Raw genomic sequence first — 24,753 nt, 5'->3', positions numbered from 1 at the left:
TAAAACATTTTTCTGTTTTTCTCAGTCTATGCTTCAGAATTTGACATCTACACCAACTATGAGCTGGGTTAGATTTGAACTACAATATCATTTACGCCAGAAGCTAAATCCAGTGGGCCATCACGACTACACCCCTCCCGCTTCATCTTCACTTTTAAAAAGTGGCAAGAGAAGTGAAAAGTCACAAATTATCGTGCGTTTATGGCATATGACATAATTAGCTATTTTTGTACACTATAAAAGTGGCATAAAACGTAATAAATGTCCCTAAATATATTTTAAAATATTTAAATAGCATCTTATATCAGACTCTCACCTACAGTGGAATCCTTCAAAAGAAACCTGAAAACCCACCTCTTCAGACAAGCCTACAACCAATGACCCTGCTGCCTCTATATCACCATGACCAACTCAACCCGCACCTACTGTGTCCTTCTCCCATACCATGTAGATTGTAAGCCCTCACGGGCAGGGCCCTCTCTCCTTCTGTACCAGTTTGTAACTCATCTTGTTTATGATTAGTACAATTGTCTGTGTTATGTATGTGCACCCCTTATCATATGTACAGCGCTATGGAATGAATGGCGCTTAAATAATAAATAATAATAATAATAATAATAATCTTACCTTGGCCGTATTGACAGCTGCTCCATATCCAGTGGGAAATCCGCAACCAAAAAGACATGCTTTATCTAATGGTGCTCTGTCATCAATCTTTGCAACAGCATCAGTAGGCACTACAGTATATTCTGAAAAAGTGCTTGTCCATAAAAAGTGATACACAGCCTTCCCCTTGCATGAGAACCTTGTTGTTTTATCAGGCATTACATTTTGGGCTTCACTCATGCTGTATTGCAAAAAGCCAAGGAGAGAGAAATAAAATGCATCTGATTCTCTATGGGAAGGAACCTGTTGTATGTCAGGATATATTGGATAGCAAAAAAGTATCCACATTTATACAATCATTTTTACATTGTTTATAACAGGAAAACATATGTCAAAAGAGTTTTTTTTTTAGCATACATTTTACTGGATACTGTTTTTCTGGAACAACTTTGGTTCCCATACTACTAAACCTTTAACAAAATGTGTATGATATGGTCCACAATTTTTCCAAAAATAATCAGATGCTAGCAAATTTGAAACTTTTGCAATTCAATTAGGACAAATGACTAAAAATGGCTGCTGCCATTTTAGAGAGTACTGTAGGGCAAGAAAGGTCCGAAGCAGGGGCGTAGCTAGAAGTGACTGGGCCCCACTGCTAATTTTTGTATGCCACCCACAACCCCCCTCACTTCGCAACTCCCTCCTCCTGTGCAAACCCCAGTCCTTTGGCTAGTCACAATAACTCCCTCAGACAAGGCCAGGCTGCCACGCCATCCTTTTCCTATATAATATATATACACTATATCCTCATGCCCAGAACTTGGCTGCAGGCAAGGGCCGGGCCAGGGGGGCAGACAAGGGCCAGGTGGGGCACAGACAGGGGCCAAGAGGGGGCGCAGACAGGGGCCATGGAGGCACAGACAAGGGCCAGGGAGCCGTGGACATGTGCCAGGGGAGGGCACAGGTCAGGACCAGGGGGGCATACAAGGGCGAGGGAGGAACATACAGGGGCAAGGGGGGCACAGGCCAGGAGCAGGGGGCGCAGAGAAGGGCCAAGGAGGGCACAGACAAGGGCTAGTTAGGTGCAGACAGGGGCCAGGGGGGCACAGATAAGGGCCAGGGATGCGGATAAAAGCCAAGGGCAAGGGGGACACAGGCAGCGCCATAGACATACCTGAGAAGCCAAGTGACTGATGTGCGCTGCTGTGCTGCTGCCTTGTTGCTTCTCCCACCTGCCGCCCTCTCCTCCTTAAGTCAGGACAGGAACTTGGTGGGCGGGCTTAATTAGTATCGCATGCTGCCGGCTTGCACTTTTTTCTAGTGATCGGCGATGTGTGCTATGCTGACACTGGCAAACTGGCAGTAAAAATAATCATGGGGGAAGGGGGCGGTGGGAAGGATGATGATGGACAACAGGCACTGTATGTGAAGGGCCCAGTCTGGCCTGAAAAACTGTATTCTAATCATGATATTAACTTGTCTGACTGAGACATTGTGGCCGGGCCCCGAAGCAGCAGCTTCCCCTGCTTCCCCATAGTTGTGCCACTGGTGCCAAATGGATATAATAATAATAATATAACATAATATATAAATATTAAACATTAAAGTTTCGTAAAAAAAAAATTGGTTGATTATAGACTAGTTTTATTTTTGTTAAACCTAATATTTCCTTTTAAATTTTAAAAAGCATTAAAGGCCATAGATGCAGTACATTTTTAAAGGGACTATTATCTACAGTAACACATGCATAGTACTGCATTACTGCAGATAAGGAGTCCAGATCACTATATTATTTTTATTTTCCTACTGCCCCCATTCCCCAGCACTCAACTGGCACTGAAATACACAGTCTGGACTCCTGTGCTATTCTAACATCATGAAGAGGACTCATGTGTGCATGCACAGGAGTCCCGATGATGCATTTTAATGCAGCTCTGACAGCTGACTACAAGGGAACAAGGCGCAGTAGGAAAATACAAAATTGTGATCTGAACTCCATATTTGCTGTACTACACATATACAGGTGAAACTCGAAAAATTAGAATATCGTGCAAAAGTCCATTTATTTCAGTAATGCAAATTAAAAGGAATTGCATTAATGCAGCTTAAAATTAGAATTTTGTGAAAAGGTTCAATATTCTAAGCGCAAAGTGTCACACTCTAGTCAGCTAATTAATCCATACCCCCTGAGCAAAGGGTACCTCAAAATTGTGACTTTGGGGTTTCATAAGCTATAAGCCATAATCATCCAAATTATAACAAATAAAGGCTTGAAATATCTCGCTTTGCATGTAATGAGTCTCTCTCATATATTAGTTTCACCTTTAAGGTTGCATTACTGAAATAAATTTACTTTGCCCGATATTCAAATTTTTCAAGTTTCACCTGGATTGCTGAAGATAATGGTCCAAAATCGGAGTAACAGATTCCTTTGAAGCCAGCTGTTTGTTACCACCGGCTCCCATCTGTTTGCACACATCGATATATATTGCTGTTGCTCTGAGATTACCATTACTGTCCTGGCATTAGAAAGCTTGAAAGGGGTTGGACACAGACATTGGAGACCCCAGAAACCTACATTTATTAGGACCTGAATCGAATCTGATAACTAATTCATACTAACTGAACCTGAAATGAATTTCAAGAAATTCACTTATCTCTAGTTTCTACCAAATGCACAACTGGAAGTTAAATTAGTCATTCATCTGTTATCCACTTCAAATGTTAAATCTGTTCCTAGTTTTATAGATGTTGCACACAGCAGATGCTCCCGAATTCCCATGCTGCAGTAGCTGATCATAAAAAACAACCAAAATGTAAATCAGACTCACAAAGTGAGACCCAACATCACGTGCATACTGGCACCTTTTCTTCTAAACACGTTCTATACAAGCTCGTTCTTCAGCCTATGTGGATCTCTATCTGAGTCGGGGAGAATTATTCTTGTTTTTTTGTCATAAACAAAATACCAACAAGTCCTATTAAAGGGCAACTGCTTAGTTCATTATGCTGCTCTCTCTGTTAACCTTTGCAGCATATGGCCAGTGCGGCCAGAAAGGAGTCCAATGATTTTCATAAGATGTGGGATCCTGTCATCCTCCATCCTCTGACTGATTTCTCCCTATTACTATGCATCAGAAGAAAGATGTCAATCAGCAGCTGGAGGGCAGGGGAAGCCACAGACTGCAAAAGATTAACATGTAAGAGCAATTCATAATAATTCAGACATGTATTCTTTATACTCTATATATAGCTTAGCTAAGCAGCCCCAACCCTAAGCTGCGATCTTCTCAGATAGGTCAGTATAGGACAAGCTACAGTATGTCTACTTAACATTTAACAAATAAACAAAAGTGATGGATGTGGATCCACTGTGCCAACCAGCCTGTTTGACTTTGGGCTAGACTATCCTGGCAGTGCCCTGATATTCACCCTTTAATCCTTTTACAGATATCTGGACTTTGCAGCAGGGGAATCGCCAGGGCACTACCTCTTGGAACAGTCCCGGTGTGATTGGGGACAAATACTCTGGTACAAAGCACTGAAGGATCAAGTAATACTAATAGGCAGGAAAGAGGCAGTTTTTGCGAATCTGTGAAACAATCCAAAAGTCAGAGCAAGCGGTACAGGATTAGTATAGTGATTAGGAACTGATTTGGAACCAGGCAGGTAAATAGATAATAGCCCTTTTACAGGCTCTAGCAATGTAGAGAGACCTGACAAGATCTGTAGAGTCCAATTGTTCAGGCCAGGACAAAAGAAACAGCGAGGTATATATAGGAGCAGCTGATTAGCAATTGGTAACAGTCATGCAGCGGCATAAAGAGCAGGGGAAAATTACGGTAACCCTATCAGTGCTGAAGGCAGAGGTACAATGAAAATAAGCCCTAATTCACACACAGGAACCTGGCACCTATGCTCATTGTAACAGTATGCAAACCACATATCCTGCAATCAACCCTGTTAAAGGACTAGCCATGGGAATAGCAGATGTTTGTGCAGTTAAGGGCAGAATAAATTTCACGTTCATTCAAACAAAGTCTCCACATAAAAGATACTTACTGTGTTTTTAGACAGCAGTTGGTGTGTGGACTCAGACAAGAACTGCACTTTCCGCACTGGGGAATACATAGTGGGATTACTTTGTCACCTTGAAAATGAAGAAAGAAACCAGAAGAGATGAAAAATCACCTACTGTCAATACTACAAAACTTTATGTTGTACAGTTCTGAGCTGTTTCTTTCAGTTCCATAGTGCATGGTTGACCACTATTCCATTCGGACTGCTCCTTGGCCTCTCTGTGTGGGGGGACGGGGTGACGGACCATTCATAGACTGCTACAAAGATTTTTCTTATTTGCTTTAGGTCAGGTGTGCACTACTTTTTTCAGGCTGAGGGGCAGAATGTCATCATGAACCACACCCAAAGGCTGCAGTAAAACGTAAAGGGTTATTTACATCTCAGAGATTTATGGTATACCAAAATTATATGTCATAAATGCCCGATAGGAGAATAGGGATCCCCTTGTGAAGTTATCCTCTCAAGAGCCAGTGCACAGGATTGGAAGAGTAGTGGCCCTGATGAATGTGTCTCGGCAAACTCCCCCTAGCCAGTGGGGATCGGTGCAGTGGAAAGGTAGTTTGAAGAATTAGACCAGAAGTAAATGTCTAAAAGTATCACTTTACTTAGTGCTAAATAAAATTTGTTGCACATCCAGCACTGTTCAGCACAAAGTTAAGTTTCTGGCACCAAATGAGTAGGTATGGTGACTGGTTGTGTGGCAATTTAATAGCACTTGCAGGCACTTGTGTATATCGGTGTCCACTGCGACACAGGCTTGATGTTATTCTAGCCTGGTGGTCATTCTAGCTAATGGGTGTCTGAGCCGTAGTCCCTCACCCGTAGCAGTGTCTGTATAGCTAATTTCACTGTTCACTCTGCTGTCTTGGCACACTGATGCATTCTGGATGCAGTGTTCTGCGTTCTAATAATGTCTCTGGAGTGATGGTCTCATAGGAGAACTGAATAGGGTCCCTTGGAGTAAGAACTCTGACATGTGTTATCTCTCCCTTTTCTGTCTACTCAGGAACTCCCCCTGCTTGCAGGACGTAGGACCAGCCCACTCAACCAAGACGGGAGGAACAGGGTGGTTAGCCCTGTTCCTGATAACCAAAACTTCTCTTCTGAAATGAACAGCCAAAACAATGACACAACATGACATACAGTAACAATACATAATAAAACTTTTGCAGATACCTCCAGGTCTGGGGTACTACATTTCTCTCCCATTTGGCAATCCAGAGGGGAGGTGATCATGCATGTAGCTCTCTTCAATGTAGAAAATAGGAGCTGCAGAAAAAGTCAACCATTTTCATGACTTTCACAAACTACAGTGGAGAAAATCACATGAATAGATTTCTATCTCTCCACCTCATGTACACCTTTCTGGAGTGCTAAACAGGGAGCAAGAAAACCCTGTTCTCCCGTCATGGCCACACAGTGCGCCAGGCTCGGACTGGCCCACTGGGGAGGCGGGGGATTCCTCGGTAGGCCCCCAGTCTCCTGCGCCAAGAGATAAGACGGAGGAGTAATTATTTATCTTGTTTCTGAGGAGAGATCGTTATTGAAGCAACTAGGTGGCAGTATCGCACAGTGATGCAGTCTCCTACTGGTGTAAATTGTACATGAGGCCCTGCAGTATCTTCTAAGCTTCCCGGGCTGCTGGCAGTGAAGGAGGAGAGAACATGTCTGGCCATCCTCCTTCCCTCCCTGCTGTCAGAAAACTGTGGTTGCTAGAGAGAAGGACTCCTCTGCTGTGCTGCGCTGATTTCTCAGGTGTGTGACAGTAGTGAGTAGGGATGAGCGAACTCGAACTGTATAGTTCGGGTTCGTACCGAATTTTGGGGTGTCCGTGACACGGACCCGAACCCGGACATTTTCGTAAAAGTCCGGGTTCGGGTTCGGTGTTCGTCGCTTTCTTGGCGCTTTTGTGACGCTTTCTTGGCGCTTTTTGAAAGGCTGCAAAGCAGCCAATCAACAAGCGTCATACTACTTGCCCCAAGAGGCCATCACAGCCATGCCTACTATTGGCATGGCTGTGATTGGCCAGAGCACCATGTGACCCAGCCTCTATTTAAGCTGGAGTCACATAGCGCCGCCCGTCACTCTGCTCTGATTAGCGTAGGGAGAGGTTGCGGCTGCGACAGTAGGGCGAGATTAGGCAGATTAACTCCTCCAAAGGACTTGATTAACTGATCGATCTGCAGCTGTGGATCATTGAGCTGCTGATCCTCAATTGCTCACTGTTTTTAGGCTGCACAGACCGTTTGTCAGTCTCATTTTTCTGGGGTGATCGGCGGCCATTTTGTGTCTTGTGGTGCGCCAGCACAAGCTGCGACCAAGTGCATTTAACCCTCAATGGTGTGGTTGTTTTTTGGCTAAAGCCTACATCAGGGTGAAGCTGTCACACCAAGTGCATTTAACCAGCAATAGTCTGTTCATTTTTTGGCCATATACAAAATCAGGGGCAAGCTGCGCCTGTCACCAAGTGCATTTAACCCTCAATGGTGTGGTTGTTTTTTGGCTAAAGCCTACATCAGGGTGAAGCTGTGACACCAAGTGCATTTAACCAGCAATAGTCTGTTCATTTTTTGGCCATATACAAAATCAGGGGCAAGCTGCGCCTGTCACCAAGTGCATTTAACCCTCAATGGTGTGGTTGTTTTTTGGCTAAAGCCTACATCAGGGTGAAGCTGTCACACCAAGTGCATTTAACCAGCAATAGTCTGTTCATTTTTTGGCCATATACAAAATCAGGGGCAAGCTGCGCCTGTCACCAAGTGCATTTAACCCTCAATGGTGTGGTTGTTTTTTGGCTAAAGCCTACATCAGGGTGAAGCTGTCACACCAAGTGCATTTAACCAGCAATAGTCTGTTTATTTTTTGGCCATATCCCAGTCTAATTCTGTCACTAAATCCATACCGGTCACCCAGCGCCTAAATACTAGGCCTCAAATTTATATCCAGCTAAATCTGTCCCTAGTGCTGTAGCTGGGCGAGTTATTTAGTGTCCGTTCAAGCACATTTCTTGTTCTGGGTTGAAATACAATTCCCAATTTAGCAATTTCATAATTTAGTGGTTCCTGCTATATCAGAGCTATTTGAAATCTATCCCAAAAAGGGTATATAATATTGAAGGTGCACATTGGGTCATTCAGAATAACTTCACACACACCCGCTACTGTGTATTTCCAAGTCTAATTCTGTCACTAAACCCATACCTGTCACCCAGCGCCTAAATACTAGGCCTCAAATTTAAATCCCTCTAAATCTCTCGTTACCGCTGTACTGTTGTTGCTGGGCAAGATATTTAGTGTCCGTCAAAGCACATTTTTTGTTCTGGGTTGAAGTACAATTCCCAATTTAGCAATTTCATAATTTAGTGGTTTCTGCTATATCAGAGCTATTTGAAATCTATCCCTAAAAGGGTATATAATATTGAAGGTGCACATTGGGTCATTCAGAATAACTTCACACACACGCTTCTGTGCATTTCCAAGTCTAATTCTGTCACTAAATCCATACCGGTGACCCAGCGCCTAAATACTAGGCCTCAAATTTAAATCCCTCTAAATCTCTCGTTACCCACCGCTGTACTGTTGTTGCTGGGCAAGATATTTAGTGTCCGTCAAAGCACATTTTTTGTTCTGGGTTGAAGTACAATTCCCAATTTAGCAATTTCATAATTTAGTGGTTTCTGCTATATCAGAGCTATTTGAAATCTATCCCTAAAAGGGTATATAATATTGAAGGTGCACATAGGGTCATTCAGAATAACTTCACACACACCCGCTACTGTGTATTTCCAAGTCTAATTCTGTCACTAAACCCATACCTGTCACCCAGCGCCTAAATACTAGGCCTCAAATTTAAATCCCTCTAAATCTCTCGTTACCGCTGTACTGTTGTTGCTGGGCAAGATATTTAGTGTCCGTCAAAGCACATTTTTTGTTCTGGGTTGAAGTACAATTCCCAATTTAGCAATTTCATAATTTAGTGGTTTCTGCTATATCAGAGCTATTTGAAATCTATCCCTAAAAGGGTATATAATATTGAAGGTGCACATTGGGTCATTCAGAATAACTTCACACACACGCTTCTGTGCATTTCCAAGTCTAATTCTGTCACTAAATCCATACCGGTGACCCAGCGCCTAAATACTAGGCCTCAAATTTAAATCCCTCTAAATCTCTCGTTACCCACCGCTGTACTGTTGTTGCTGGGCAAGATATTTAGTGTCCGTCAAAGCACATTTTTTGTTCTGGGTTGAAGTACAATTCCCAATTTAGCAATTTCATAATTTAGTGGTTTCTGCTATATCAGAGCTATTTGAAATCTATCCCTAAAAGGGTATATAATATTGAAGGTGCACATAGGGTCATTCAGAATAACTTCACACACACGCTTCTGTGCATTTCCAAGTCTAATTCTGTCACTAAATCCATACCGGTGACCCAGCGCCTAAATACTAGGCCTCAAATTTAAATCCCTCTAAATCTCTCGTTACCCACCGCTGTACTGTTGTTGCTGGGCAAGATATTTAGTGTCCGTCAAAGCACATTTTTTGTTCTGGGTTGAAGTACAATTCCCAATTTAGCAATTTCATAATTTAGTGGTTTCTGCTATATCAGAGCTATTTGAAATCTATCCCTAAAAGGGTATATAATATTGAAGGTGCACATAGGGTCATTCAGAATAACTTCACACACACGCTTCTGTGCATTTCCAAGTCTAATTCTGTCACTAAATCCATACCGGTGACCCAGCGCCTAAATACTAGGCCTCAAATTTAAATCCCTCTAAATCTCTCGTTACCCACCGCTGTACTGTTGTTGCTGGGCAAGATATTTAGTGTCCGTCAAAGCACATTTTTTGTTCTGGGTTGAAGTACAATTCCCAATTTAGCAATTTCATAATTTAGTGGTTTCTGCTATATCAGAGCTATTTGAAATCTATCCCTAAAAGGGTATATAATATTGAAGGTGCACATAGGGTCATTCAGAATAACTTCACACACACGCTTCTGTGCATTTCCAAGTCTAATTCTGTCACTAAATCCATACCGGTGACCCAGCGCCTAAATACTAGGCCTCAAATTTAAATCCCTCTAAATCTCTCGTTACCCACCGCTGTACTGTTGTTGCTGGGCAAGATATTTAGTGTCCGTCAAAGCACATTTTTTGTTCTGGGTTGAAGTACAATTCCCAATTTAGCAATTTCATAATTTAGTGGTTTCTGCTATATCAGAGCTATTTGAAATCTATCCCTAAAAGGGTATATAATATTGAAGGTGCACATAGGGTCATTCAGAATAACTTCACACACACGCTTCTGTGCATTTCCAAGTCTAATTCTGTCACTAAATCCATACCGGTGACCCAGCGCCTAAATACTAGGCCTCAAATTTAAATCCCTCTAAATCTCTCGTTACCCACCGCTGTACTGTTGTTGCTGGGCAAGATATTTAGTGTCCGTCAAAGCACATTTTTTGTTCTGGGTTGAAGTACAATTCCCAATTTAGCAATTTCATAATTTAGTGGTTTCTGCTATATCAGAGCTATTTGAAATCTATCCCTAAAAGGGTATATAATATTGAAGGTGCACATAGGGTCATTCAGAATAACTTCACACACACGCTTCTGTGCATTTCCAAGTCTAATTCTGTCACTAAATCCATACCGGTGACCCAGCGCCTAAATACTAGGCCTCAAATTTAAATCCCTCTAAATCTCTCGTTACCCACCGCTGTACTGTTGTTGCTGGGCAAGATATTTAGTGTCCGTCAAAGCACATTTTTTGTTCTGGGTTGAAGTACAATTCCCAATTTAGCAATTTCATAATTTAGTGGTTTCTGCTATATCAGAGCTATTTGAAATCTATCCCTAAAAGGGTATATAATATTGAAGGTGCACATAGGGTCATTCAGAATAACTTCACACACACGCTTCTGTGCATTTCCAAGTCTAATTCTGTCACTAAATCCATACCGGTGACCCAGCGCCTAAATACTAGGCCTCAAATTTAAATCCCTCTAAATCTCTCGTTACCCACCGCTGTACTGTTGTTGCTGGGCAAGATATTTAGTGTCCGTCAAAGCACATTTTTTGTTCTGGGTTGAAGTACAATTCCCAATTTAGCAATTTCATAATTTAGTGGTTTCTGCTATATCAGAGCTATTTGAAATCTATCCCTAAAAGGGTATATAATATTGAAGGTGCACATAGGGTCATTCAGAATAACTTCACACACACGCTTCTGTGCATTTCCAAGTCTAATTCTGTCACTAAATCCATACCGGTGACCCAGCGCCTAAATACTAGGCCTCAAATTTAAATCCCTCTAAATCTCTCGTTACCCACCGCTGTACTGTTGTTGCTGGGCAAGATATTTAGTGTCCGTCAAAGCACATTTTTTGTTCTGGGTTGAAGTACAATTCCCAATTTAGCAATTTCATAATTTAGTGGTTTCTGCTATATCAGAGCTATTTGAAATCTATCCCTAAAAGGGTATATAATATTGAAGGTGCACATAGGGTCATTCAGAATAACTTCACACACACGCTTCTGTGCATTTCCAAGTCTAATTCTGTCACTAAATCCATACCGGTGACCCAGCGCCTAAATACTAGGCCTCAAATTTATATCCCGCTAAATCTCTCGTTACCGCTGTACTGTTGTTGCTGGGCAAGATATTTAGTGTCCGTCAAAGCACATTTTTTGTTCTGGGTTGAAGTACAATTCCCAATTTAGCAATTTCATAATTTAGTGGTTCCTGCTATATCAGAGCTATTTGAAATCTATCCCAAAAAGGGTATATAATATTCAAGGTGCACATTGGGTCATTCAGAATAACTTCACACACACGCTTCTGTGCATTTCCAAGTCTAATTCTGTCACTAAATCCATACCGGTCACCCAGCGCCTAAATACTAGGCCTCAAATTTATATCCCGCTGAATTTGAATACAATACATTGGGCCAAATAATATATTTGTTGTTGTGGTGAACCATAACAATGAGAAAAACATCTAGTAAGGGACGCGGACGTGGACATGGTCGTGGTGGTGTTAGTGGACCCTCTGGTGCTGGGAGAGGACGTGGCCGTTCTGCCACATCCACACGTCCTAGTGTACCAACTACCTCAGGTCCCAGTAGCCGCCAGAATTTACAGCGATATATGGTGGGGCCCAATGCCGTTCTAAGGATGGTAAGGCCTGAGCAGGTACAGGCATTAGTCAATTGGGTGGCCGACAGTGGATCCAGCACGTTCACATTATCTCCCACCCAGTCTTCTGCAGAAAGCGCACAGATGGCGCCTGAAAACCAACCCCATCAGTCTGTCACATCACCCCCATGCATACCAGGGAAACTGTCTCAGCCTCAAGTTATGCAGCAGTCTCTTATGCTGTTTGAAGACTCCGCTGGCAGGGTTTCCCAAGGGCATCCACCTAGCCCTTCCCCAGCGGTGAAAGACATAGAATGCACTGACGCACAACCACTTATGTTTCCTGATGATGAGGACATGGGAATACCACCTCAGTATGTCTCTGATGATGACGAAACACAGGTGCCAACTGCTGCGTCTTTCTGCAGTGTGCAGACTGAACAGGAGGTCAGGGATCAAGACTGGGTGGAAGACGATGCAGGGGACGATGAGGTCCTAGACCCCACATGGAATGAAGGTCGTGCCACTGACTTTCACAGTTCGGAGGAAGAGGCAGTGGTGAGACCGAGCCAACAGCGTAGCAAAAGAGGGAGCAGTGGGCAAAAGCAGAACACCCGCCGCCAAGAGACTCCGCCTGCTACTGACCGCCGCCATCTGGGACCGAGCACCCCAAAGGCAGCTTCAAGGAGTTCCCTGGCATGGCACTTCTTCAAACAATGTGCTGACGACAAGACCCGAGTGGTTTGCACGCTGTGCCATCAGAGCCTGAAGCGAGGCATTAACGTTCTGAACCTGAGCACAACCTGCATGACCAGGCACCTGCATGCAAAGCATGAACTGCAGTGGAGTAAACACCTTAAAACCAAGGAAGTCACTCAGGCTCCCCCTGCTACCTCTTCTGCTGCTGCCGCCTCGGCCTATTCTGCTGCTGCCGCCTCGGCCTCTTCCTCCGCCTCTGGAGGAACGTTGGCACCTGCCGCCCAGCAAACAGGGGATGTACCACCAACACCACCACCACCACCTCCGTCACCAAGCGTCTCAACCATGTCACACGCCAGCGTTCAGCTCTCCATCTCACAAACATTTGATAGAAAGCGTAAATTCCCACCTAGCCACCCTCGATCCCTGGCCCTGAATGCCAGCATTTCTAAACTACTGGCCTATGAAATGCTGTCATTTAGGCTGGTGGACACAGACAGCTTCAAACAGCTCATGTCGCTTGCTGTCCCACAGTATGTTGTTCCCAGCCGGCACTACTTCTCCAAGAGAGCCGTGCCTTCCCTGCACAACCAAGTATCCGATAAAATCAAGTGTGCACTGCGCAACGCCATCTGTAGCAAGGTCCACCTAACCACAGATACGTGGACCAGTAAGCACGGCCAGGGACGCTATATCTCCCTAACTGCACACTGGGTAAATGTAGTGGCAGCTGGGCCCCAGGCGGAGAGCTGTTTGGCGCACGTCCTGCCGCCGCCAAGGATCGCAGGGCAACATTCTTTGCCTCCTGTTGCCACCTCCTCCTTCTCGGCTTCCTCCTCCTCTTCTTCCACCTGCTCATCCAGTCAGCCACACACCTTCACCACCAACTTCAGCACAGCCCGGGGTAAACGTCAGCAGGCCATTCTGAAACTCATATGTTTGGGGGACAGGCCCCACACCGCACAGGAGTTGTGGCGGGGTATTGAACAACAGACCGACGAGTGGTTGCTGCCGGTGAGCCTCAAGCCCGGCCTGGTGGTGTGTGATAATGGGCGAAATCTCGTTGCAGCTCTGGGACTAGCCAATTTGACGCACATCCCTTGCTTGGCGCATGTGCTGAATTTGGTGGTGCAGAAGTTCATTCACAACTACCCCGACATGTCAGAGCTGCTGCATAAAGTGCGGGCCGTCTGTTCGCGCTTCCGGCGTTCACATCCTGCCGCTGCTCGCCTGTCTGCGCTACAGCGTAACTTCGGCCTTCCCGCTCACCGCCTCATATGCGACGTGCCCACCAGGTGGAACTCCACCTTGCACATGCTGGACAGACTGTGCGAGCAGCAGCAGGCCATAGTGGAGTTTCAGCTGCAGCACGCACGGGTCAGTCGCACTACAGAACAGCACCACTTCACCACCAATGACTGGGCCTCCATGCGAGACCTGTGTGCCCTGTTGCGCTGTTTCGAGTACTCCACCAACATGGCCAGTGGCGATGACACCGTTATCAGCGTTACAATACCACTTCTATGTCTCCTTGAGAAAACACTTAGGGCGATGATGGAACAGGAGGTGGCCCAGGAGGAGGAGGAGGAGGATGAGGAAGAGGGGTCATTTTTAGCACTTTCAGGCCAGTCTCTTCGAAGTGACTCAGAGGGAGGTTTTTTGCAACAGCAGAGGCCAGGTACAAATGTGGCCAGCCAGGGCCCACTACTGGAGGACGAGGAGGACGAGGATGAGGAGGAGGTGGAGGAGGATGAGGATGAAGCATGGTCACAGCGGGGTGGCACCCAACGCAGCTCGGGTCCATCACTGGTGCGTGGCTGGGGGGAAAGGCAGGACGATGACGATACGCCTCCCACAGAGGACAGCTTGTCCTTACCCCTGGGCAGCCTGGCACACATGAGCGACTACATGCTGCAGTGCCTGCGCAACGACAGCAGAGTTGCCCACATTTTAACCTGTGCGGACTACTGGGTTGCCACCCTGCTGGATCCACGCTACAAAGACAATGTGCCCACCTTACTTCCTGCACTGGAGCGTGATAGGAAGATGCGCGAGTACAAGCGCACGTTGGTAGACGCGCTACTGAGAGCATTCCCAAATGTCACAGGGGAACAAGTGGAAGCCCAAGGCCAAGGCAGAGGAGGAGCAAGAGGTCGCCAAGGCAGCTGTGTCACGGCCAGCTCCTCTGAGGGCAGGGTTAGCATGGCAGAGATGTGGAAAACTTTTGTCAACACGCCACAGCTAACTGCACCACCACCTGATACGCAACGTGTTAGCAGGAGGCAACATTTCACTAACATGGTGGAACAGTACGTGTGCACACCCCTCCACGTACTGACTGATGGTTCGGCCCCATTCAACTTCTGGGTCTCTAAATTGTCCACGTGGCCAGAGCTAGCCTTTTATGCCTTGGAGGTGCTGGCCTGCCCGGCAGCCAGCGTTTTGTCTGAACGTGTATTCAGCACGGCAGGGGGCGTCATTACAGACAAACGCAGCCGCCTGTCTACAGCCAATGTGGACAAGCTGACGTTCATAAAAATGAACCAGGCATGGATCCCACAGGACCTGTCCGTCCCTTGTCCAGATTAGACATTAACTACCTCCCCATAACCATATATTATTGGACTCCAGGGCACTTCCTCATTCAATCCTATTTTTATTTTCATTTTACCATTATATTGCGATGCTACCCAAAGTTGAATGAACCTCTCCTCTGCCTGTGTGCTAGGCCTAAATATATGCCAATGGACTGTTGCAGTGGTGGCTGACATGAAGCCTGATTCTCTGCTATGACATGCAGACTAATTCTCTGCTGACATGAAGCCAGATTGTCTGTTACGGGACCTCTCTCCTCTGCCTGGGTGCTGGGCCTAAATTTATGACAATGGACTGTTGCAGTGGTGGCTGACGTGAAGCCTGATTCTCTGCTATGACATGCAGACTGATTCTCTGCTGACATGAAGCCAGATCCTCTGTTACGGGACCTCTCTCCTCTGCCTGGGTGCTGGGCCTAAATTTATGACAATGGACTGTTGCAGTGGTGGCTGACGTGAAGCCTGATTCTCTGCTATGACATGCAGACTGATTCTCTGCTGACATGAAGCCAGATCCTCTTTTACGGGACCTCTCTCCTCTGCCTGGGTGCTGGGCCTAAATTTATGACAATGGACTGTTGCAGTGGTGGCTGACGTGAAGCCTGATTCTCTGCTATGACATGCAGACTGATTCTCTGCTGACATGAAGCCAGATCCTCTTTTACGGGACCTCTCTCCTCTGCCTGGGTGCTGGGCCTAAATTTATGACAATGGACTGTTGCAGTGGTGGCTGACGTGAAGCCTCATTCTCTGCTATGACATGCAGACTGATTCTCTGCTGACATGAAGCCAGATCCTCTGTTACGGGACCTCTCTCCTCTGCCTGGGTGCTGGGCCTGAATATATGCCAATGGACTGTTGCAGTGGTGGGTGACGTGAAGCCTCATTCTCTGCTATGACATGCAGACTAATTCTCTGCTGACATGAAGCCAGATTGTCTGTTACGGGACCTCTCTCCTCTGCCTGTGTGTGTGCTGGGCCTAAATATATGCCAATGGACTGTTGCAGTGGTGGCTGACGTGAAGCCTCATTCTCTGCTATGACATGCAGACTGATTCTCTGCTGACATGAAGCCAGATCCTCTGTTACGGGACCTCTCTCCTCTGCCTGGGTGCTGGGCCTAAATTTATGACAATGGACTGTTGCAGTGGTGGCTGACGTGAAGCCTGATTCTCTGCTATGACATGCAGACTGATTCTCTGCTGTCATGAAGCCAGATTGTCTGTTACGGGACCTTTCTCCTCTACCTGGGTTCTGGGCCTAAATTTATGAAAATTGACTCTTACAGTGGTGGGTGACGTGAAGCCTGATTCTCTGCTATGATATGAAGACTGATTCTCTGCTGACATGAAGCCAGATTGTCTGTTACGGGACCTTTCTCCTCTGCCTGGGTTCTGGGCCTAAATTTATGAAAATTGACTCTTACAGTGGTGGGTGACGTGAAGCCTGATTCTCTGCTATGATATGAAGACTGATTCTCTGCTGACATGAAGCCAGATTGTCTGTTACGGGACCTTTCTCCTCTGCCTGGGTTCTGGGCCTAAATTTATGAAAATTGACTCTTACAGTGGTGGGTGACGTGAAGCCTGATTCTCTGCTATGATATGAAGACTGATTCTCTGCTGACATGAAGCCAGATTGTCTGTTACGGGACCTTTCTCCTCTGCCTGGGTTCTGGGCCTAAATTTATGAAAATTGACTCTTACAGTGGTGGGTGACGTGAAGCCTGATTCTCTGCTATGATATGAAGACTGATTCTCTGCTGACATGAAGCCAGATTGTCTGTTACGGGACCTTTCTCCTCTGCCTGGGTTCTGGGCCTAAATTTATGAAAATTGACTCTTACAGTGGTGGGTGACGTGAAGCCTGATTCTCTGCTATGATATGAAGACTGATTCTCTGCTGACATGAAGCCAGATTCTCTGTTACGGGACCTCTCTCCTCTGCCTGGGTGCTGGGCCTAAATTTATGACAATGGACTGTTGCAGTGGTGGCTGACGTGAAGCCTGATTCTCTGCTATGACATGCAGACTGATTCTCTGCTGACATGAAGCCAGATTCTCTGTTACGGGACCTCTCTCCTCTGCCTGTGTGTGTGCTGGGCCTAAATATATGCCAATGGACTGTTGCAGTGGTGGCTGACGTGAAGCCTCATTCTCTGCTATGACATGCAGACTAATTCTCTGCTGACATGAAGACAGATTCTCTGTTACGGGACCTCTCTCCTCTGCCTGGGTGCCGGGGCCTAAATATCTGAGAATGGACTGTTCCAGTGGTGGGTGACGGGAAGCCAGATTCTCTGCTATGGAACCTCTCTCCAATTGATTTTGGTTAATTTTTATTTATTTAATTTTTATTTTAATTCATTTCCCTATCCACATTTGTTTGCAGGGGATTTACCTACATGTTGCTGCCTTTTGCAGCCCTCTAGCTCTTTCCTGGGCTGTTTTACAGCCTTTTTAGTGCCGAAAAGTTCGGGTCCCCATTGACTTCAATGGGGTTCGGGTTCGGGACGAAGTTCGGATCGGGTTCGGATCCCGAACCCGAACATTTCCGGGATGTTCGGCCGAACTTCTCGAACCCGAACATCCAGGTGTTCGCTCAACTCTAGTAGTGAGCTGTAGGAGACTGTAAGGGGGAAATAGGGGATTTGTTTATAGTAGACTCAGATCTGTGTATGTGTGCTGCTCTCTGCAGAGTTCAGAGTGGAATTGGGCGGACTCTGCCTTAGGTTCCCCCCCAATGCCTCTGCTTTAGGTGCACCACCATTAGTTCCACAGCTCCAGATGCCCCCACTCTATATGCACCCCTAATATTGCCTCTTCTTCAGTTGCCCCCCTAATACCTCTGCTCCAGGATCACCACCATTACCCTGCCTCAGGCGACCCCAATGCCTCTGCTTTAGGTGCACCGCCATAAATGTCCCAGCTTCAGATAACCCCCCTCTAAATGCACCGCTAATATTGCCTCTTCTCCAGTTACCCCTGCTCCAGGATCCCCACTATTACCCTGCATCAGGTGACCCTAATGCCTCTGTTTCAGTTGCTTGGGCATTGTTAAAGGTTATGACCTTCAAAGGGGGTTGGCCTTATGACTGAAAAACTCTACACAGTGTGTCACATTCTCCAGTATTGACACATATGGTTTACTTGGCGGTAGTGATGATATTCCGCATTTATAGGCATCACTGCTGCCATATAAAAAGTGATACTGGTGGTGGAGTGGTTGAGAATTTAAAGGGGTTGTCCAAGTTTTCAAGTTATCCTCTCCACACCTTAGGGCATAACTACAAAATATAAGAAGAAAAAAGGCGGCACTCACCATTGTGAATTAAAACAAATGCTTTGTGTGTGTGGCCAGAGGAAGCACGTTTGCGCGAAACGTCCGTCGCCACTAATATGTATTGAAGGAATGTGTGCCGCCCTGGTCTGCTGTACTGAAGCTTTGTTGCATCAATAAAGAAGCATTTGTTTTGATTCACAGTGATGAGTGCCACCTTTATTCTTCTTCTATTTTGTGAACAATTTATGCTTTTGCTGGGCTGGAGCACCGCTATACTGTAGACGTGGACAAGGAGATGCGATGGACTATTAGTGGTTGTTGGTGTGTGAATGTTACAAGCTGACAAGCAGTGCCGTCCTGCCTTTTTCTCTTTTTGCCTAGACACCCATGGATCACTTAGTTATCCCCGATCCTGTGAATAGAGGATAACTAGAAAAGTGGACACAGGTCGTTTAACAGGTGAGCATTTCTATTTTAGTTTGACACATATTTTGGGCCAGATTTTTAATATTTATTTAATTTAGCTATTTTTACACCCAAAGAAAACCTTTAATGATAGGAAGTGTGAAAAGGTCCAACAGCTATGACACGACTGGTGATAAGTGTCTAATTGATGGGGTTCCGACTGCTGGGACCCCCATGAACAAGGGAACGTGGTCTTAAGACCCTTGTGTACATAGATTGGTGGTAATGTTATTGAATGTCTCAGGACCCCTTTTTTCATGATGAGTGGGTGTTCCGGCAGTCAGACCCCAGCAATCTGATATTTATCACATATCCCGTAGATAGGAGATAGGTCATTATGGTAGGACAACCCTTTTAATTATAATGTAGATTATGTACAATATAAGGAGGTTAAGATTTGGTAAATTTCATGCCAGACATTTATGCTTAAAGGGTTTGTCTCACTTCAGTAAATGGCATTTATCCTGCAGTTAATGCAAGACACTTACTAATGCATTGTGATTGTTGATATTGCCTCCTTCCCATCACATTATACACAGCACATATCTGTGGTTATTACCACCGTGTAATCCAGCAGTTTACACACTATAGGGAAAGGCTGGAAGTGCACATAGGCCAACACCTTTACCTATAGTGTGCAAGCACGGCCACTGCTGCTGGATTGCAGAGTAGTCAAAACCATGGATACATGCTGTGTATAATGTGATGGAAAAGAGTCAATATGGACAATCACAAAACATTAGTAAGTGCCTTGTATTAACTTTCTCTTCATGATAAATGCCAAGTGCTACCTACACTTAATAGAGTTAGGCATAAATTTATTGGTGTGTGCATTGCGTGTTTCCTATGTGTGATATATATGTTCTATGTATCAGTGGTGTACCGTATGTGCAGTATGTGACATATGCATCAGTGTCTTGTCAACCCATATATGTGATCTGATCTTCATCTAAGTCACAACAATAGACAATCACAGTCTGCTTAAACTAATCACACATAAATAATTAAATGTTACCATGTTTTTATTGTACACACCATGTAAACATTCACAGTGCAGGTGGAAAAAGTATGTGAACCCTTGGATTTAATAACTGGTTGAACCTCCTTTGGCAGCAATAACTTCAACCAAACATTTCCTGTAGTTGCAGATCAGATGTGCACAACGGTCAGGAGTAATTCTTGACCATTTCTTTTTACAGAACTGTTTCAGTTCAGCAATATTCTTGGGATGTCTGGTGTGAATCGCTTTCTTGAGGTCATGCCACAGCATCTCAATCAGGTTGGGCCACTCCAGAAGGCGGATTTTCTTCTGTTTAAGCCATTCTGTTGTTGATTTACTTCTATGCTTTGGGTCGTTGTCCTGTTGCAACACCCATCTTCTGTTGAGTTTCAGCTGGTGAACAGATGGCCTTAAGTTCTCCTGCAAAATGTCTTGACCCATCAAAGCAACCCCAAACCATGATGCCGCCACCACCATACTTCACAGTTGGTATGAGGTTTTGATGTTGGTGTGCTGTGCCTCTTTTTCTCCACACATAGTGTTGTGTGTTTCTTCCAAAAACTCAACTTTGGTTTCATCTGTCCACAGAATACTTTGCCATTACTGCTGTAGAACATCCAGGTGCTCTTGTGCAAACTGTAAACGTGCAGCAATGTTTTCCTCTGTGGTTTCTTACCATGAAATCCATTCTTGTTTAGTGTTTTACGTATTGTAGATTCGCTAACAGGGATGATAGCATATGCCAGAGACTTTTGTAAGTCTTTAGATGACACTCTAGGATTCTTCTTCACCTCATTGAGCAGTCTGCACTGTGTTCTTGCAGTTATCTTTACAGGACGGCCACTCCTAGGGAGAGTAGCAGCAGTGCTGAACTTTCTCCATTTATAGACAATTTGTCTTACCGTGGACTGATGACCAGCAAGGCTTTTGGAGGTACTTTTATAACCCTTTCCAGCTTTATGCAAGTCAACAATTCTTAATAGTAGGTCTTCTGAGAGCTCTTTTGTGCGAGACATCATTCACATCAGGCAATGCTTCTTGTGAAAAGCAAACCCAGAACTGGTGTGTGTTTTTTGTAGGGCAGGGCAGCTGTAACCAACACCTCCAATCTCATGTCATTAATTGGACTCCAGTTGGCTGACACCTCACTCCAATTATCTCTTGGAGAGGTCATTAATCTAGGGGTTCACATACTTTTTCCACCTGCACTATGAATGTTTACATGGTGTGTTCAATAAAAACATGGTAACATTTAATTATTTGTGTGTTATTAGTTTAAGCAGACTGTGATTGTCTATTGTGACTTAGATGAAGATCAGATCACATTTTATGACCAATTTGTGCAGAAATCCATATAATTCCAAAGGGTTCACATACTTTTTCTTGCAACTGTATGTGTAAATTCTGCCACATGTATGTTTGTGCATTTTGCTGTGAATGTCTGCTATCATACTTCATCTTTAATATTTCTGTTCACACTGTAAGTGCTCATGAACACGACCGTTGGAGGTTTTGCAGTCTGCAAATTGCGGATCCGCAAAACATGGAAGCCGGGTGTGTGCATTCCACATTATGCGGAACAGAACAGCCGGCCTCTAATAGAACAGGCCTATCCTTGTCTGTTATGTGGACAATAATAGGACATGTTCTATCATTTTGCAGAGGGCCTATGCGAACATACAGACACGGAATGCACACCGAGTCATTTTTTGTTTGTTTTTTGCAACGCCATTTTAGTGAAGTGAACAGTACAGACATGGAAAAAAATAAGTTAGTGTGCAGGAGCCCTAAGGTGGGCCCTCAAAATCAGTTACACTGGTGGGCCCTAAGTACCCCAGTCAGACACTACAGTGCGCCATTATTACTTGTGCATCCCTACTCCAAAGCTATATGCCATTCATTTCTCCCATGGAAACTATGTGTAAGCAGCCACCAGACATAGACAAGCATGCCTGTATCCAGATGGCTGGGGGCTAAACAGAATGGTGTTCTGCGGGCCACAGGAGGTGCCTGCACCGCAGGTTGAGCACCCCTTCTTTAGGCCAATAAAGCTTAATTGTGTAATGAAAAGTTGAACAATATTTCATTTCTGACTTTCTTCAAGCTCCCAGTATGCTGTCACTCAAGGGAACATTCTTGTTTACATCTTGAGGCTTACAATTTGGACAGACCTAATACATCTTGCAGCAGAGAGGTAGGTGCAACTGTATCCACTCTAGAAAATCCTCTTTTAACATATCAACACATACCTCTCCAGTACTGATAGCTTCATATCATTGTACCTCTCTCTCATTTGTAGAAAGCATTCGTTTTCAGCTTCTGGATATAAATTATACTGCTTTTAACCTCTCAAAGCAAGCAGGGATCTTGAAAGTGGAAAGGCTTAGAAACATAGGCCCTGATTTATCATGCTTTTACTCCAGCTTTAAAAAGTCGCACTCACTCCAGTTTTGTAATATGGGTGGAAAGGTGGGTGTGGTTAGCTATGTTAATGAGTTTCACTCCAGATTTATCATGAAGCCTTTTTTTTTTAATTTGCAGAACAAAATCGTAATCTCACTCCAGTTGGAGAGATAAGTAGGTAAACTGGAGAAGCTTTTCTAGACAAAAGTGTTAAGGATGAGACAAATTTATCAAACAACATAAGACATTTGATAAATGTGGCATAAAGTACTCCAACGCAGACTCAAGAAAAACTGAAATCAAATATTCTCCTCATGATAAAAATGATCTTATGGAGCCAGGGAGAGTGACAAAACAATCAGGGACAGTCAGAAAAAAAAAAAAAAAAGCTTGTATTCTACTGCAAAGTAGAGTGAAGGGAAAGGCTAAAATTACAAAGTAGAAACAGTGTGTGTGTAGAATAGGGATAAACAGGGAAGCTGTCAGCTAGGGAGGAAGGAGCGAGGAGCTAAGGCTGGCCGTGCCTGCTAGCACAACTCCAGCTGCTGCAAACCTCAAAAGCAGCCACCTGCAGGAACATCCTTTTATATTTTTTCCCTATTTTCACAGAAATCCTTTTTTGGGAGGTGTGGGGGGTGGAATAATAGAAAACAGTACAACACATGTTTTACCATCAATCTAGCACAGCGTATAGAATACCAGGGAGAATCTGTCAGGTCATCTCACATATTTATTTAATTTTCATCTCACATATTACTTTTTTTTTTAAACCATATACAGTGAGGAACAGAAGTATTTGAACACCCTGCAATTTTGCAAGTTCTCCCACTTAGAAATCATGGAGGGTCTGAAATTGACATTGTAGGTGCATTTCCACTCTGAGAGACAGAAATAAAATAAAAAAATGTCAGGAAATCACATTGTATGATTTTTAATTAAGGCAACCAGAATATAGGTGATTAGTTCACCAATACCCAGGCTAGGGCAGCAATTTACATGTGAATGTTAATGTGAAATTGAGTGTCAGGCCTGGCCCTCAATCATCCGTTATTCTTTATTTTATATTCACATGGTTGGAATGTAATAATTTTTTGGGGAGGGGGGTTCAATTTAATTAATCTAGCATATAGTTGATAAGTGCAGCAATACATAGGGTAGGGCAACAATTTACGTGTGAGTCTTAACATGATATTAAGGGTCAGGCCGCAATCATCTGTTTCCGTTTAATCTATTTCCACAAGGTTGGAATTATGTTTTTTTGGGGGGGATTGTTCAATTTAATGAAACCAGCATATAGGTGGTCAGTACACCAATACATAGGCTACAGGAGCAATTTACCTGTGAGTGTTAACATGAAATTGAGCACTAGGCCTTGCCCTTAACCACTTAGTGACCACCAATACGCCTTTTAAAGGCATTCAATAGGGGACCTTAGGCTTGGCTGCTTGCTTTTCACGGAAGCCCAGTCTAAGCGCTGCATGGGTCTCCTGCTCTAATAGTCCAGACCGGCGGGAGTGCTGATCTGGGCTATTAAACCCCTTACATGCCGCGGGCAATGGTGTCTGGGCAATGGTGTCCGCCGCCGTAAGAGTTGACAGAGGAATCGGATTCCCTCTGTCTCCCATCAACACCCCGCAAATGCGATCGCCTCTCTCTGGCACAGCCTGCTGGTTAATGTCAGTATAGAATTGACATTAAAATGCAATGCACCATAGGGATAGTGTATTGTATTTTAGAACCAAATCAAAAGATTGCCTGTTATAGTCCCCTTATGGGACTATTAAGTAGTTAAATATAGTAAAAGAAAAAAAATATTTTTATTTTAAAAAAATCTATTTAAAAAATACACTTTTTTCCATTGAAAATATGCTTTTTAATAAAATAAAAAAAATAAAATCTCCCCCAAATGTTTGGTATTGCCCTAACAACCCGCACTACACAAATATCATGTAAATTATCCCCTACGGTGAAAGCTATAAAAAAAAACTGCAAAAAAATGCCAGACTTGCTAATTTATACTTAGTCGCAATCAAAAAGTGTTATTTACCCCAAAATGACACCAAAAATCAAATCCATAGAAAGAAAGATAAAAAAGTTATGGGTCTTGGGATGCAAAAACATTTTCTTCTTTTTAAAAAATATGTTTTATTGCACAAAAGTAGTAAAAAACTTTTAAAAAAAAACTACAGTACAGACCAAAAGTTTGGACACACCTTCTCATTCAAAGAGTTTTCTTTATTTTCATGACTATGAAGGCATCAAAACTATGAATTAACACATGTGGAATTATATACATAACAAACAAGTGTGAAACAACTGAAAATATGTCATATTCTAGGTTCTTCAAAGTAGCCACCTTTTGCGTGGGTATTGGTGGGTAGTCTCAAGGATGATGACAGTAGCCACACCGGCGAGCAGTTGCCGCTAAAGTACATCAAGCGGCAAACATCCCGCTGGCTAAGTCATCTCAGCAACTCCAACT

At 44.2% G+C, this 24,753-nt stretch overlaps 1 protein-coding gene across 3 annotated transcripts in view; it reads right to left on the bottom strand.

Annotated features, from left to right (window-relative positions):
- The window catches only part of LOC122924588 (alcohol dehydrogenase 1-like), a 116,145-nt gene that overhangs the window by 67,631 nt on the left and 23,761 nt on the right, over window positions 1-24,753 (bottom strand). For all 3 annotated transcript variants that reach the window (XR_006387414.1, XM_044275849.1, XM_044275839.1), the window contains exons 4-5: window positions 4,669-4,756; window positions 628-847 (exon numbers count right to left, since the gene is read on the bottom strand). Coding sequence is in view for 2 of the 3 variants with exons in the window: in XM_044275849.1 (XP_044131784.1) it covers window positions 628-847; window positions 4,669-4,756 (308 nt within the window). In the remaining variant the exon portion in view is untranslated. The remainder of the gene's footprint in view (window positions 1-627; window positions 848-4,668; window positions 4,757-24,753) is intronic.

The sequence above is a fragment of the Bufo gargarizans genome, chromosome 1 (genome assembly GCF_014858855.1).
Source record: "Bufo gargarizans isolate SCDJY-AF-19 chromosome 1, ASM1485885v1, whole genome shotgun sequence".
Lineage (NCBI taxonomy): Eukaryota > Metazoa > Chordata > Amphibia > Anura > Bufonidae > Bufo > Bufo gargarizans.
This window is presented reverse-complemented; position numbering and strand designations above follow the sequence as displayed.